General features: G+C 41.0%; 1 protein-coding gene across 1 annotated transcript in view; it reads right to left on the minus strand.

Annotated features, from left to right (window-relative positions):
- Positions 1-13,088, minus strand: part of CRYBG1 (crystallin beta-gamma domain containing 1) — a 214,497-nt gene extending 201,409 nt beyond the window's left edge. Inside the window, exon 1 of the mRNA XM_007465760.1 lies at positions 12,916-13,088. Coding sequence (XP_007465822.1) covers positions 12,916-13,088 — 173 coding nt within the window. The remainder of the gene's footprint in view (positions 1-12,915) is intronic.
- Between the last annotated feature and the right edge of the window lie 2,089 nt (positions 13,089-15,177).

Here is a 15,177-nt window from a genome sequence, read left to right on the forward strand (position 1 = left end):
TTTTTTGCGGTACGCGGGCCTCTCGTTGTGGCCTCTCCCGTTGCGGAGCACAGGCTCCGGACGCGCAGGCTCAGCGGCCATGGCTCACGGGCCTAGCCACTCCGCGGCATGTGGGATCTTCCCAGACTGGGGCATCCCAGACTGGGGTCCCCTGCATCGGCAGGCGGACTCTCAACCACTGCGTCACCAGGGAAGCCCCATCGGTGCACTTTCACTCTCACATTTACTTACCTTTCTGAGTGTGACAGACACAGACACCAAAGACCATACATTAAGACCGCTTTTGATAGAGATAACATCTGCTCAGTTGCTTGAGTCACATGAAAGAAGCAAACCTGATGCTTCAATTACCATTATCACTCAATAATTGTTTTTAAAATTGGAGAAAGTCTATAATAAGCAGAACTGAGCAGAGAGTGTGGCTCAAGATAAAGTAGCAAAGTTCCAGTTGTACTCTGGAAATTAGGCAGTACTAATGACTATAGTAATTTATGCTTTAAAATAACTACAATAAATCTAAGTACCAGAGCAGAAGTTTTAGCCTAGTATAATGGAAAAAGAAATTCACTCTCTTCTATGACCTATTGTAAGTTAGTTTTGTGCATATAATACTCATAGAAATTAATGAACATTCTTAAATGTAATTTTAAGAGTAACTCAAATACATAAAAGTCAAAATAAAATACAATTTTCAGAGAAATGAGCACTAAAGACAAACTTGCTAGCTTCTATAAAGAGAAAGATTATTTAAAGCGTTTTCATAATCCTTTTACATCAAACTCTCTAGATCTACATCTTTCAAGCCAACAGTATTTCCTATAAATTCAGAGTTTTGGTCACCAGCATTTTCTTTCCTCTTCTAGGGCTATGATTAATCTTTGTGCAGGGTGAAAAATCCTCAACATTTTTCACCTTAGATTCCTTTGCATACTCTGTGAATCATCTCAGCAACAGGTAAAGACTTGGTGGCTTTGAGAGTAGATTGGAAATCAGGTGCAACAAGTTTAGCTAACACTTCAGGGACTGAGTCACTGATTCTCAGCAGTATTATCTCAAGTCAAATGTTCCCAGGAAAACAAGAATGCCTCATGGACTTCCCAGCACACATGAATTCTTCATTCTTGGGTATTCCCCTTCTCTAAATCGGATGTGGTAGTGTGCAGATAATTAAAAAGGAGAAATGCATCTTTCCTGGTCTTTGAAAGGGTGATCACTCTGAGAGTAAATGGATAACTACATTTCTGTTTGATGCTTCTGTTCTTTAAGTACCTCACACACACACACACACACACACACACACACACACACACACACCTCATTCAACATTCTACCAACTGCTCATCCAATCGGCTTTAGTTTTCTCATGGTGTGGTGAAAATATTATGAGCTCTCGAGTCTGAAAGTCCTGGGTTCAAATACTGTTCTGTCCTGTCATTTACCAGCTAAATCAGCCTGGTAAGCTACTTCCCCTCTTTCAGGTTCTGTGTTCTCAACTGTAAAAATGGGGGTAAAATCACCTACTTAGCAGAGCTATTATGAAGATTAGATGAGATACACTGAATATAAAGGCAACTGCCACATAATAGGTAATCAACAATTCGTGCCCTTTCACCTATGTATTCTTTTTTTTTTTTTCTTTTTGGCTCGTGGGCTCTAGAGGGCAGGCTTAGTAGCCGTATGGGCTCAGTTGCTCCGCGGCATGTGGGATCTTCCCGGACCAGGGATCGAACTCATGTCCCCTGCATTGGTAGGCGGACTCCCAACCACTGCGCCACCAGGTAAGTCCCCACCTATGTATTCTTAAGTTTCTTATGTTTACTTAACTTATAGGAGAGGTTGGGAATTATTGGGCTGTGAAGAATTCCCCTCGTCCATTCCCCACCTCCACACCCATTTTCCTCAGAAAACAGCCCAAACCCAACTGGCTGTCTTTTGCTCTTTGTTGATCAGTTCCTGGGTGGCATGAAGATAAAAATTGGTGCTCCCCTTTGTGTAACATCTGCTGGCTTTGTAAATTTGTGGAATTGTAACCAGAGTACGATTACACACACAGAATGCAATCAGGAGTCCTGTAGTGAGCAAGGAAGTCGATGCATAAATTCCTGAGGAGTTTCTCTGTGGGAAACTACATGATGAAGCAAACACAGCCTCAATGCATCAACAGTTATCACCTAGATCTAGGACTGATTGTTCCCTTATGGGCATAAAAAAGAGCTTTAAATAAAAGTGAAATAACAAGGAAGGATACAATTAAGCACCAGTAATGCACTAGCTACTATGACTTCTACGTCAAAGTACTTGAAACTTCTTACAGGGTGAGATTAGGACAATCACAATATGCAAAGTGGTAAAAGTCAAAACTGAGCCAATGCTGGATATTCAGTCATACTTATCATACTTTGCTTTTATCTTGAAAAAAAAATCCAAATTCTAGTTTTAGACTAACTTGTTTAAACATGTTTACTGACACATATGGGGAATACAAATGTTCTTGTTTCCACCCAAAGTAGCCTCCAATGAAGGATTCCTGATCGATAACTGAGTCTATTCCAGACAAAATTGTTTTGGGAAGTCAATAGTAAAAAAAGAATAGTTTTGTAACCCCACCTTGGAGCAACTACATTTTGTTTTGCATATAATAACAGCAAGATAATATTTCTTGCAGATAATAGCAACCACTTAGTTCTCAGGAGGGGAACAGTGAGGAAGCAAGCCAACCTTTGCAAGTAGAGCCAAGAACGGCTGGCAAGGCCTGGGGCAGCCTCCCCTGCACAGGCTTGAAAAGGGCCAGTTCTTAGGTTTGCACATGGCACTCATGATAAAGGAGACACTTACACTGTATGTCAGCATCAATGTCAACAGTTTGGTTCTACTGTCAACTTTTTCTAATAGAGGCAAAAACAATCAAGCTGTGCTTTCATAGAATATTTATGAAATTCATCGGTATTATGAAAACATTTAAATAGATCATAAATAAAATATATTCCCTGTCTCAGCACCATTATTATGTCAGGCCCCATAAAAGGAATTCTTGAACGGGTACAATATGGATAGACTCTATAATTTTATTTTATTTATTTTTTGGATAAAACAACAGAAATTTATTTTCTCACAGTTCTGGAGGCTAGAAATCCAAGACCTAAGTGTCGGCAGGGTTGATTTTCCTGAGGCCTCTCTCCTTGGCTTACAGACAGCTGCTCTCTTGCTGCCTCTTCACATGGTTGCTCCTCTGTGCGTACACGCCCCTGGTGTCTGTTTATCCTAATCTCCTCTTCTTATGACACCAGTTAGATTTGATTGGGGCCCACCCTAATGGCCTCATTATTTAACTTTTTCTCTTTAAAGTCCCTCTCTCCAAATAAAATCACATTCTGAGGTATTGGAGTTTAGCGCTTCAGTTATGAATTTTAGGGGGACACATTCATATACTCTGTAATTTTTTTTCATTTTATTTATTATACTTTTATGGTTGCATTAGGTCTTCGTTGCTGCACACAGGCTTTCTCTAGTTGTGGAGAGCAGGGGCTACTCTTCATTGCGGTGCGTGGGCTTCTCATTGCGGTGGCTTCTCTTGTGGAGCACAGGCTCTAGGCACATGAGCTTCAGGAGTTGTGGCACACGGGCTCAGTAGTTGTGGCTCATGGGCTCTAGAGCGCAGGCTCAGTAGTTGTGGAACACGAGTTTAGTTGCTCAGTGGCATGTGGGATCTTCCTGGACCAGGGCTCGAACCCATGTCCCCTGCACTGGCAGGCGGATTCTTAACCACTGCGCCACCAGGAAGTCCCTACTCTATAATTTTAAAGACCATCTTATTATTATAAAATATGGGTTGTGCAAACTTTAAACATTTTTCGAAAACATGAATTAAGATATTTTGTGTGTGTGTGTGTGTGTGTGTGTTTTGTTTGTTTGGGTTTTGGGTTTGTTTCTTTTTTGTTTTTTGGGTAGTAGGTGAAGCACTAATTATAGCAGGAACTCTGAAAGTATTCAGTATGTCAGAAACCAGACTATAGTGTATATTCCAGCTGAATAACTAATAACTCAATCTGGGGATCAGACAGTCTCATAGTTGTTGGTTCATGAATCTAGGCAAAGATTTCCCAGAGAATAGTCATCAGGAAGTTAGATGAGTCAGTTGGGCTCCTGCCAGAGTTGGGTAGAGGCCAGGAATGGAGCTGTACAGTCTATAACCCAAGAGAATCCAAAAGAACAGCTGAGCAGAAAGCAGAAAACCTGCTTTTAGTTGCACTTTCCCATTTGCATTGCATTCTTTGAACTTCAGTTTCCTCATCTATAAAATGAGGGTCTGGGCTTACTGCACAGAACCATTACGAGCTTCATGAGGGATAAAATACCAGCAGTAGTTTATAATCCTTGAAGTGTAAGGTCAACATAAGGTGAAACTTGTATTCGTTAACAGGGAACCCTCAATGATAAATCAGCAAGTAAAACCAAAGGATTCAAGCAGCAGGACCTCTAGAGACCTAAGTGAGAGTTACTCCTTGAGAAATTCTGACACCCCACTTAGCCTGAGCAGCAACTGTAAATTCTGAGGGCCACCTAGCTAGCCACTTATATCTGACTTTGCACTCTACTGCCTGGGCCGAGAATGTGAGGGAAGGAGAAGGGTGTACCAACCAGGTCCCCTTCCAGGTCATGCTGTTTCCTGACGAAGCTTGAGCAGAAGCCCCAGACTAAGGATCTAGACACGGATACTTTTGGATATAACATACACTTTAGAATTTCTGCTTTAAAATTGTTTTTTCTTCCAAGAATTTAACACATTGTATTTTAGTGTATTTAAATAGTTTTTCTCTTCACTAATTAATACAGAAATTGTTTAGTACCAAACATTAATTTGTTTTCCTATGTATATTATAATTCCTGCATGTGAAATCTACAGCCTAAATACACTCACTGTGGGAATACAAAGAAGGTAGCATTAACCACAGTGCTTTCAATTTGCAGTGATTAACTGCAGGACTCAAGACCACCAGCTGGAGAACCCTAGCCCCAACCATAATGAACTCCCTGACTGTCAAGTTACCATGCCCCTCTGTACCTCATTCTTCCTCAAATTAGGAAAAATATTGATAATATTACCTACCTCTCAGGGATGTTATGAATTAACTGTAGTGAGTTAATAGTTGTAAAGTACTTAGAACAGTGTCTGACAGACACAGTGTATGTTAAATAAACTGCATCTTTCAACGAAATCTTGATGGAAAACAATGTTTTCATAGACATGGTCTAAAGTTATTATAAATCAAATGCCTCCTGTATTTTTTTGTCTTATTCATAACACATGTTATTTTGCCTCTTGACCCCAACTTCAAGATAAAAAATTATCCAACTAGAGAACCAAACTACAAACCAATATTTTGCCAAGCTTAACAGTAACTTATTTTCACTCATTTAACTTCCATACAGGGGAAGGTAAAAAACGAAAGGCACTTGTTAATTCTGTGTTTCATTTTTCCGTGTTAGCTACAGGTTCTACCTGTCCTCGTCTTATCTATAACTTATAGATGAGAGAAACTGGGACACCACAAACGGACTTAGGATTCTCTGCCTCACCTGTGTGTCTCGGGGTCTCCTGGTACTTTGTCAAAATGATCCCTTGTTATGAAGTTTCTCTGTCACTGCTTCACTCCCATTGAATAGGCCAATCCAGGAGACACACAGTGCTGTAAAGACAGCACTAAGCAAGTGCTCATTCTCTAGCATGAAGGCGTCTCATAAACCTGAACCCACAGAGGTATTTTGATGAGGCATTTGCATTGGCCCAACACAGCTGTGTTTTAAGGGAGCAATAAGTGAGCTAATGAGACTCATAAACAATTGACTGGCCTTTCATGCCAAAATCCCCACAAGTGTCAGATATTTATACATACCTTATCTTGAAAACTCACTTTGGGACAAGATATTGAATTCACATTTTAATCCTCTCTTGGGTAAAAGTCCAGAATTCATTTTTCTAAAGTGAATATATGAAAAGACACCTGTTGGATATGCCAGGAAATTTGGTATGAAAATAAAGATAGGTTGCTCTTAAGGAAGAACATCTTGCTTTTAGAACACAGGCAATGCTGGACTCTTCCTGAAGGAGACTCCAGAATCATTCTGACGGAGATGGAGTAGACACCAAGTTAGCTGTGTACCCTAAATAACAATCCTCTTTGGATCTGTAAATCTATCTAAAAAATGTTAAGAACCACTCATTTTCAGCCTGTAATTTTAGAGTATTAATATCATGTTTACCTATAATTTCAGCAAACGTTTTCAAATCAATATGTCACATTGAAGGCCAATCTTTATTCCTAGGTGCCAAAATGTGATAGAATAGCTGAGATAATCTAAGGCTCTAGATATTTTAAGTAGAAAATTATTTATGCATAATGCTGAATACATTATTCTCTTTGTTTTAAATGTCACTGAGAAAATAAAAGTTTCCATGATTTTTCTTTTTGTCCAGTATTGGCTATAGTTTAAGATGATCATAATCTGAAGATTTAGAGCCTTTGACGATCTCTATATGAGAGAATAAAAATTCTCATTAATTATTCAGTATGAGTAAAACTTCTTCAGGAGAGAAAAAATTTTCTCCTCCTTCAAGGTAATCCTTCTCCTGACCTCAATGCATTTGATTAAATCTTCTATTTCTGCACTTAATGCATGATATGCTACTTTATTCATCCATATGCCCCTCCTCCACTAGACTACAAGTATCTTAGGAGCAGAGGTCATCTCTAATTTCATTGTTCTTTTTCCCAGTGCCTGATACATAATAAGTGCTCAGTAAGTGTTCGTTGGACATAAGAAACTTCTCTTTAAATTCTGATTGAGAATCATTTCAATAAGATACAGAATCTGCTGCCATAGAATAATGTATCATTAATCCTAGAAAAATGATTCTGTAGGTCAGATTGCATTGCTTTTCATGAACAGGCTCTCTAGATCTTCTATACAGTAGCTAAAACATGAAAGGGAGATTAAACAATCATTTGATAAATTTTTCAAGGTAAACAGAAATGCGTACAGTTCAAGATTCAAATAATCTCACCAGACACAATTTTTTTAAATAACTAAATCACTTTTATCTGCATGGACATTCCTAAAACACAACCAACGCCTTAGGTGAACTAAAAGTTAAGACAGATAAGTGTTTTTAATGTTCATAGTAAGATGGGCATTTTGAATGAATATTAGCAGTTAGAAAATAAATTTCAATATTGAATATCTTTGCTACATGGCTCTAATCATGCATGAATAGTAAAGCAGTGATTCTCTGTCTCATCCTTATAAATAAAATTTATAATTGAAAGCTACAGAAGAAAAAAGAAATAAACCTAAGCCCAGAAGTACTAAAGGTCTCCAAAAGTGTTCACATCACTTGGTTATGGACTAAGAAGATTATGACTAAAAGTGTAGAAATAGAGTGGATAAAGTAATATAATGACAGAGATAAGTGGCAAAGAATTATCCTATACTAAACTTAAACTCCAAAATCACTTCAGGAGAGGGATTTCCCTGGCGGCCCAGTGGTTTAAAACTTTGCCTTCCAATGCAGGGGGGTGTGGGTTCGACCCCTGGCTGGGGAACTAAAATCCCACATGCCTTGTGGCCAAAAAACCAAAACGTAAAAACAGAAAGCAATATTGTAACAAATTCAATAAAGACTTTAAAAAAAATGGTCCACATTTTTAAAAAATCTAAAAAACAAAACAAAACCAAAAAATCACTTCAGGAGAAATGCCTCTAACTTCAAGTATAAAGTTTATCTTTGGCTTCTTAAATCAGATGTATTAAGACTTTTAAGTCACTGAATGCACAAAGGCCTGCACTTTTACAACTACAAAGGTACTTCCAGATACCCAAAGGTACTTCAAGTCTTGACAGACCTGGTTACAACCAACCTCTCCTGGACTTCTGGAGTTGTTTGACTCCACTTACAAAGTACAAAGGGATTTATGAATGCTACCACCATTACTATGCAGACAACGACAATTACAACATCACTGCCACAATCACTCCCACTCCCATCACCGCTCATCTGTCCAGCACCTGCTTCGGGTTGGGCCCTGGGCCAGGTGTTTTACATAGATAGTATTTAACCGTCAGAGAGCCCCAGAAGAGAAGTGCTATTGTCTCCATTTTACAGAGAAAGCTGAGGCTTAGCAAAACTTATCCAAATAGCGGAGACAAATTTGAAACTGAGCCCGTCCAACACCACAGCCTATGCCTTTTTCACTGCAGCGCGTTCTCAGAGCTATTTATTGAGCGTCTGTTATCTTCCAGGCACTGTGCTAGTCATTGTAAATAAATATTTAGAAGTCTCCAAAACAATGCTAAGAGGTAGGTCGCAGATCATGAAACTGAAGTTAGAGCAGTAAAGAAACTTCCCCAGGAGCTTACCGCTAGTAAGTGACAGGGGCTAACATTTAAATTCCTGCTTTATCAGTGGTGAAATGACATAAACTTAAAATTTCAAACTCTTGCCTTTGGCATAAGCTAAATAAGGGAAATAACCCAGTATGTATTAACCAGTTTAGATGCAATATTAGGTAAAACAAACTTAGGCTTATCTAGCTATGTCCTTTATATTAGAAAATAATTAAACCTGTTTAGAGCTCTAAACACTAAACCAGCCACAAAAGACTGAAAACTAGAATCAATTAAGTCACGAAGACTAACACTCTACAGTTCCAGAACGCTTTCACATAACATTTTATTGTTCTTTTTCTCATGGAATAAAACAGTAGTTTATCCTCACAACACTACAGTGATATAAACAGAGAGTAAGTTGTTTTCCCTTTATAGAAGGAAAAAGTCCATGCCAGGACAGAAAAACTAAGGGACTGTTGACAGTCCCAAAACTTGAACCTATGTACCCTGAAATGAGGATGCTCTGCTCTCTGGCTCTGGCTGCATTTTTTCCTCCAAATGAAACCAGGTCTGCTGATTTTCAGAGGATTATGGAGCCCACCCATCACCTGCGTTTGGCTTCCCTGCAGAGAGCATTAATGCTTGCTTCTAGGTTTTGAGTTCAGTTCAGTTCGAGGGTGGTCATTTTTAATTCACTGTACTGACCTTAGCGAAGAGCCCATTTCTAGTCAAAATAACACTGGATGTCTTGATTAGGGAGAATAAAAAGGAATAACTATTTTCTAGCAGAAAATAAACAATGAAATTACTACTCAAAAGAAAGTATAGGGCTTCCCTGGTGTCACAGTGGTTAAGAATCCGCCTGTCAATGCAGGGGACACGGGTTCAAGCCCTGGTCCAGGAAGATCCCACATGTCACTGAGCAACTAAGCTCGTGTGCCACAACTACTGAGCCTGCGCTCTAGAGCCCACGAGCCACAACTACTGGGCCTGCATGCCACAACTACTGAAGCTTGTGCTCCTACAGCCTGTGCTCCACAACAAGAGAAGCCACCGTAATGAGAAGCCCACACACTGCAATGAAGAGTAGCCCCTGCCTACTGCAGCTAGAGAAAGCCCGTGCACAGCAAGACTCAACACAGCCAAAGATAAATAAAATAAACTAAATTTATTAAAAAAAAAAGAAAGTATAGGCAAGATACTAGTAAGAAAAAGGAGAAACAGCTCCCATTTACTGAGCACTCATAACGTGCCAGTCACTTTTCTGAGCGCTTGACATGCATTAACTTATTTTTATAACAATGCTTATTATGTCCCTTCTATGGATGAGAAAACTGAAGCACAAAAAGGATAATAACTTGCTCAGGATGACACAGCTCAGTGTCACAGTAAGTAGAACAGGGATTTAAATCCAGATAGAGAATCCACACTCTGAATAAATTGTTTACAAAATGAAGTATAATTCAAGGGCTTCCCTGGTGGCCCAGTGGTTAAGAATCCACCTGCCAATGCAGGGGACACAAGTTCGAGCCCTGGTCCGGGAAGATCCCACATGCTGAGGAGCAACTAAGTCCATGCACCACAACTACTGAGCCCGCGCTGAGCCCACAAGCCACAACTACAGAGCCCACGTGCCTAGAGCCCGTGCTCCTCAACAAGAGAAGCCACCGCAATGAGAAGCCCGCACACCACAACGAAGAGTAGCCCCCGCTCGCCACAACAAGAGAAAGCCCGCGCGCAGCAACAAAGACCCAACGCAGCCAAAAATAAATACATAAACAAAAAATTTTTTTAAAATGAAGTATAATTCAAAACCTAATAAATGACGGTGCCACTAATGGCTGCTAAGGAAAGTCTGGCCACAGCTCGCCATGCCCTCTCCGCACACCAGCGTGGTCCCTCTGATGGCAAGAGCAGAATGGACGAGACAGGAGATGAGGCTGACCCAGAAGGGCGAGGCTCTATTTCTATGGAAAATAACATATTAACATGTTTACCAAAACCAAGCTGAAAAAAACCTCTAAGGGTGAATTTCAGGAAGAGAGTCAGCCATATTCAAATTACTTTTTGTAAAGAAAGTAAGCAATGGTCACTGAATTTTAGAACATCTACACTGAAAGTCACAAATATTTGCAGAATGCAGAAATCTGACATCAATAAACTTTGAACCATCATTGGAGTGGTAAAAGCTCTTTTAGGAAGAGAAGCATTTTCCCCCTCCCCAACCCTGTTTTTTCCATTTCTCCCATTAGACCTTTGCATTTATAATAATGATGATGGTGGTGGTGGTGGTGGTCATGGTGATGGCTTTACATTTACTGAGTTTCTACTTTGTGTCCAGAAGTGTGATAAGAGTTTTACATTTAATAACATGAATTATCATGTGATATTCATGACAGCCTTACAAAGTTAGTATTACTCTTTTCTCCATTTTCCACATGAAGAAACTGACTCAGAAAGGTGAAGTAACTTGTGCAAGGTCACGCATCCAGGACATAAATTCACTTTCATTTGCTCTAAAAGCCCACAATATTAATCGTGTATGCCCAGCAGATAAGTGTGGCCACCTGACTGTCCCATCGTTATGTAGAAACAAAGGCCACAGTGAGTGCTGCACATTCCAGCTGAGGTCCACCACCTCCAAATCCTGGACAGAAATGAACGTACAGGGCAGATGGCTCAAGAGAGCCACATTGGCCAAAGATGGGCCAGAAACCTAAGTGTGCTTTAGCTGCTCTCTTTACTAGAAACAGGTACAATCTCTCAGAAGTAAACAAAATATTTATAAACACGGTATAACTAGAAAAACATCCCAAAGACAGACCAGTAAGTTTAGTTCTCAGGACACTTGTTAGTACAAAGTTCATCATAGTTCTGAAGGAAAGAATGGAATGCTTCAAGACTGAACTAAAATACATGAAGCTCGAGGAGAGAAACAAAGACTCCTATTTTAGGTTTTAATCTAAAAAGTATTTGCGTTTGAATAAATTGTTTACAGCTGTGTATTATCTCATTTGATAGATACGAAATGATACGACTAGGTCAAATAAGAACCACCACTATGGAAGTTTTTAAAATATTTACTGAGATAATAGGAAAAATGCTTTTATGTTGGATACATCATTATTAAGTCACATATTTTGTTAGAAATTTCAATTAGTAGTTAAGCACAGTAAGTCTATGTGGATAAAAAAAATGTTCTATTACAACCAATTACTACCGGGAATGATAAATATGAGAAAAAATAAAATACCTTCTCTCTTAGCACGCCTCTCCCTATGCCCTCACACATAGACTGCCCTGAACCACCTGTTCAGGAAGTACTTCTCAGAAAGTACCATGTTCTTCCAAGTGTTGGCGATGCTCATAATGCACCTCTGCCTGGAACTTGTTGCTCCTCCCCTTTTCTGTCTGACTAAAGCGCTTCAGTCATCCTCCTCCAGGAAGCCTCCCTAGATCCCCTCCTCTATGCTAATATCTATCATAGCACTTACCCACTGTTTACTTTTTGGGCTCCTCAAGACACTAAAAAGTCTTTGATGACAGAGACCACTCTCATTGTTTTTGATATCCCAGCACTTAGTTAATAAAATATTTGCTAAATGAATGAAAATATGTTGCAAATTAAGACTTTTTTTTAGAAACAAAGGAAAAATATTTCTACAATGCAAATCTTGCACAATAGTATTCTCATTGTTCATAAAAGTGTGTTTTAAAAACACATACAGAAGGATATACTGGATATTGCCAACTGTCCTCCATTAAAAATATTTCACACACCTGTACCCCATAAAAATACTGTTACATCCAATTGATTATTGTTCAACGAATCCATCAGCTCCGACAGTATAATTGAATAATTATGCATAAAGGATAAAATCATCACAAAATCATGGCAAGGAATTTAAAAGCACAATGGCAGTTACACTTTGAATAACTGGGTTCTGCCTGGTTCTGCCACTGATTCCAATGGGGACAAGCCATTCACCCTTTGGTCTCAGATTCTCCACGCATAAAATGGGGGTAACCATCCCTCCCACTTCTTCCTCCATTCGGATCCTGTGAGGACAATGGAGATATAACAACTGCAAGAGTGGGACTCTTCACAATTCAGGCACCACTATCAAGTCTTACAGAATCCCCAGGTGGAGTTCCGATCATCGTTCGTTATGGTAATAACCCTTCACAACCCACATGCTCCCGTTAGCAAGTTGATAGTATAGACTCTGGTGTAAAGTCTTTGCCAGTCAAAATAAAGGCCACATGGGTGGGCACAAGTTCCTCTCGCTGGAGCTTGGTCTGAGCCAGAAGCCGCGAGGAACCCGGTCACTCGCAGCGGCCACCACATCCCCCCCTTGGAGCCCGTTACGCTCCTGCCGGGGGAAACGACCCTGGGCCTTTCCCCTTCTCCGAGAGGGGTCGAGCGGGCTGATGGTGGAGAGGACTCCAGGGTCAGCGCAGCAGGAGTAGAAAGGGGGCAGGAGGAGGTGAGACTGTTGGGGGGAAGGGGGAGCACGGCGAGGGACTTACCTGGCCTCGCCGAGGGACGCCGGGGGCGGGTGCGGAATGAACACCCCACAGTCAGACCGCGGAGGCTGCTGTTTCTTCTTGGAGCGCCAGATATGGAAGGAGGCGTGCTTCTTGGGGGTCCTGGACGGACTGGACTGCCCGTGGTCGCCCTGAGGTGGCAGCGACAGTGGCATCTTCTCGTCTGCCTCCTCCTCCGGCTGCTCGGATGCTGCCGCCTCCGCCGCCCGGCCCTTGTGGAAGAACGCACCTGGGCGCCAGCTGGCCCGCCTTTCCCAGCGCGCCGTCCGACCCCGCCCCCTGGTCTCGGGACCGCAGCACAGCGGGCCCCCACCCCACCCCACCGCGGCGCGGAAGGCACGGGGCGGGAGCCCAGGTGAGGTGCGCGCGCCGGAGCCCCAAGGTAGGAAGGACACGCCCCCGGGCCCGGGCCTCGAGGAGCGCGGCGGCCGCGGGACAGCGACACCTACTGGACAGCCTGGGAACCGCGTCTCCTGACGCTGCATCCTCTACCCTGTGGTGGGAGCCAGAGTCGGGTCGGGTTTTGACACCACCTCTGACGCATGTGCCATCGGTCGTCTGAGGAGTTGCTGGTCACTCTTGGCCTTCGCAAGGCTGGCACGAAGAATGCTTAGCCACGAGCCCCGCCTGAAGAAGAATGGGGAAAGGCGCATCCCGTGGCCGGGCTGCTCGGCAATTAGAACTAATCTACTCTGGCCTTTAGGTGTCTTGAGCAATGTCATGTGAGGGGTGGCTTCTGTTCCTGTTTGTAATCACGGGTGCCAACTCCTCTCCTCTCCCTTCAAGAGTCCGAAAAATTAATTTGTACTTGCACCTCGTAAAGCACAAAAGGATAAAAAACTGAAGGGAATGAGGCATATTCCCCAGTTCCCAAGGGCTTAATAGATCCCTCATTGTGAATTAATGCCAGTCCCACAGACCTCTCCGACATCTGCTTTACTGTTAATGATTTCCTTTTTTAACCACACAATCCTGGGGGACTAATATTTAAGCAAAAGAAGTCCATGAGCAATTCACTTTGGGCATTATTGGAGTATAAAGTGCTGAAGAACCAAGTACTGCTTTAAAATTCACTGTAATACTTTCTTCTTTCTTTTCTCTTTGAAGACCCAACTTATTCATTCATTCATTCATTCAAGGAACATTCATTTTTATTTAATTATTTTTATATTTACATTTTTATCAATATAATCCTACATATAGTAAAAAAAAAAAAAGCACAAACCATTAAGTATATCACTCAAATTTTTACATATTTATGTGGTTGGGGGTATAAAATGTTTTTAAAAAGGACAGTTGACGTTGCCTTAGAAAATCCTTCTATATGTGGATTTTAAATATACCATTATAAAAATATAGAACATTTCCCAAACCATCTTAGTCCCTCTCCTGTCCCCTTCCACTGCCTTACCCCTCCCTTCTGTAAAAGTTTACCATTATTTCAATTTATATCACCAGAGATTAATTTTGACTCTTCTGGAACTTCACTGAAGTGGAATCACAAGATTTACCTCTTTGTCTCTGGGTTCTTTTGCTCAGTATTAGTCTATGAGAATCATCCATATTGCTTCACATAGCAGTTTTCCATTGAAAAAAATTATTGTGTACTCTCCCATGATATAAATATACCACAATTCACTTGTCTATTCTACTGTGGATGGACATTTAGGTGTTTCCAGATTGGGGCTATTATGAAGAAAGCTGGTGTGAACCTGTTTCACTATAAGCATCCATTTCTTTTGGATATGTACCCAGGAGCTCAGCCTCTGGGTAACACGGTGGGCATATGTTCAGCTTCAATCGATTTTGCGAAAAAATTTTCCAAAATGGTTGTATCAATTTATTCTCCTTTCAGCAATGTTTAAAACTTCCAGTTTTTCTATATTTTCATCAACACTTGATATCAATTTTTTAAATTTTAGCCATTTTGATGGAGGTGTAATGTTATCTCACTGTAGTCTTAATTTATATTTCCTCAAGAAACATTTATTGAGTTTACTGAGTACTAATTATGTACCAGGACTTGACTTGCGGGGGAAGGGTGATTGGTGACTGACAGACACATAGATGATATACGTCAAAGGGTAAGAGAATTAGTAGAGGTATGTACCAGGCCTTAACATACGAAACATTACTAACCCAGCCTGGGAGTTTGGGAGGGAGGAAGAGGAGTGGTCAGTAAATATTTATTATAAAAGTAGCCCTTGTGGTTGAGAGTCCGCCTGCCGATGCAGGGGACGCGGG

This window comes from Lipotes vexillifer, unplaced genomic scaffold (genome assembly GCF_000442215.2).
Source record: "Lipotes vexillifer unplaced genomic scaffold, Lipotes_vexillifer_v1.1 scaffold732, whole genome shotgun sequence".
Classification (NCBI taxonomy): domain Eukaryota; kingdom Metazoa; phylum Chordata; class Mammalia; order Artiodactyla; family Lipotidae; genus Lipotes; species Lipotes vexillifer.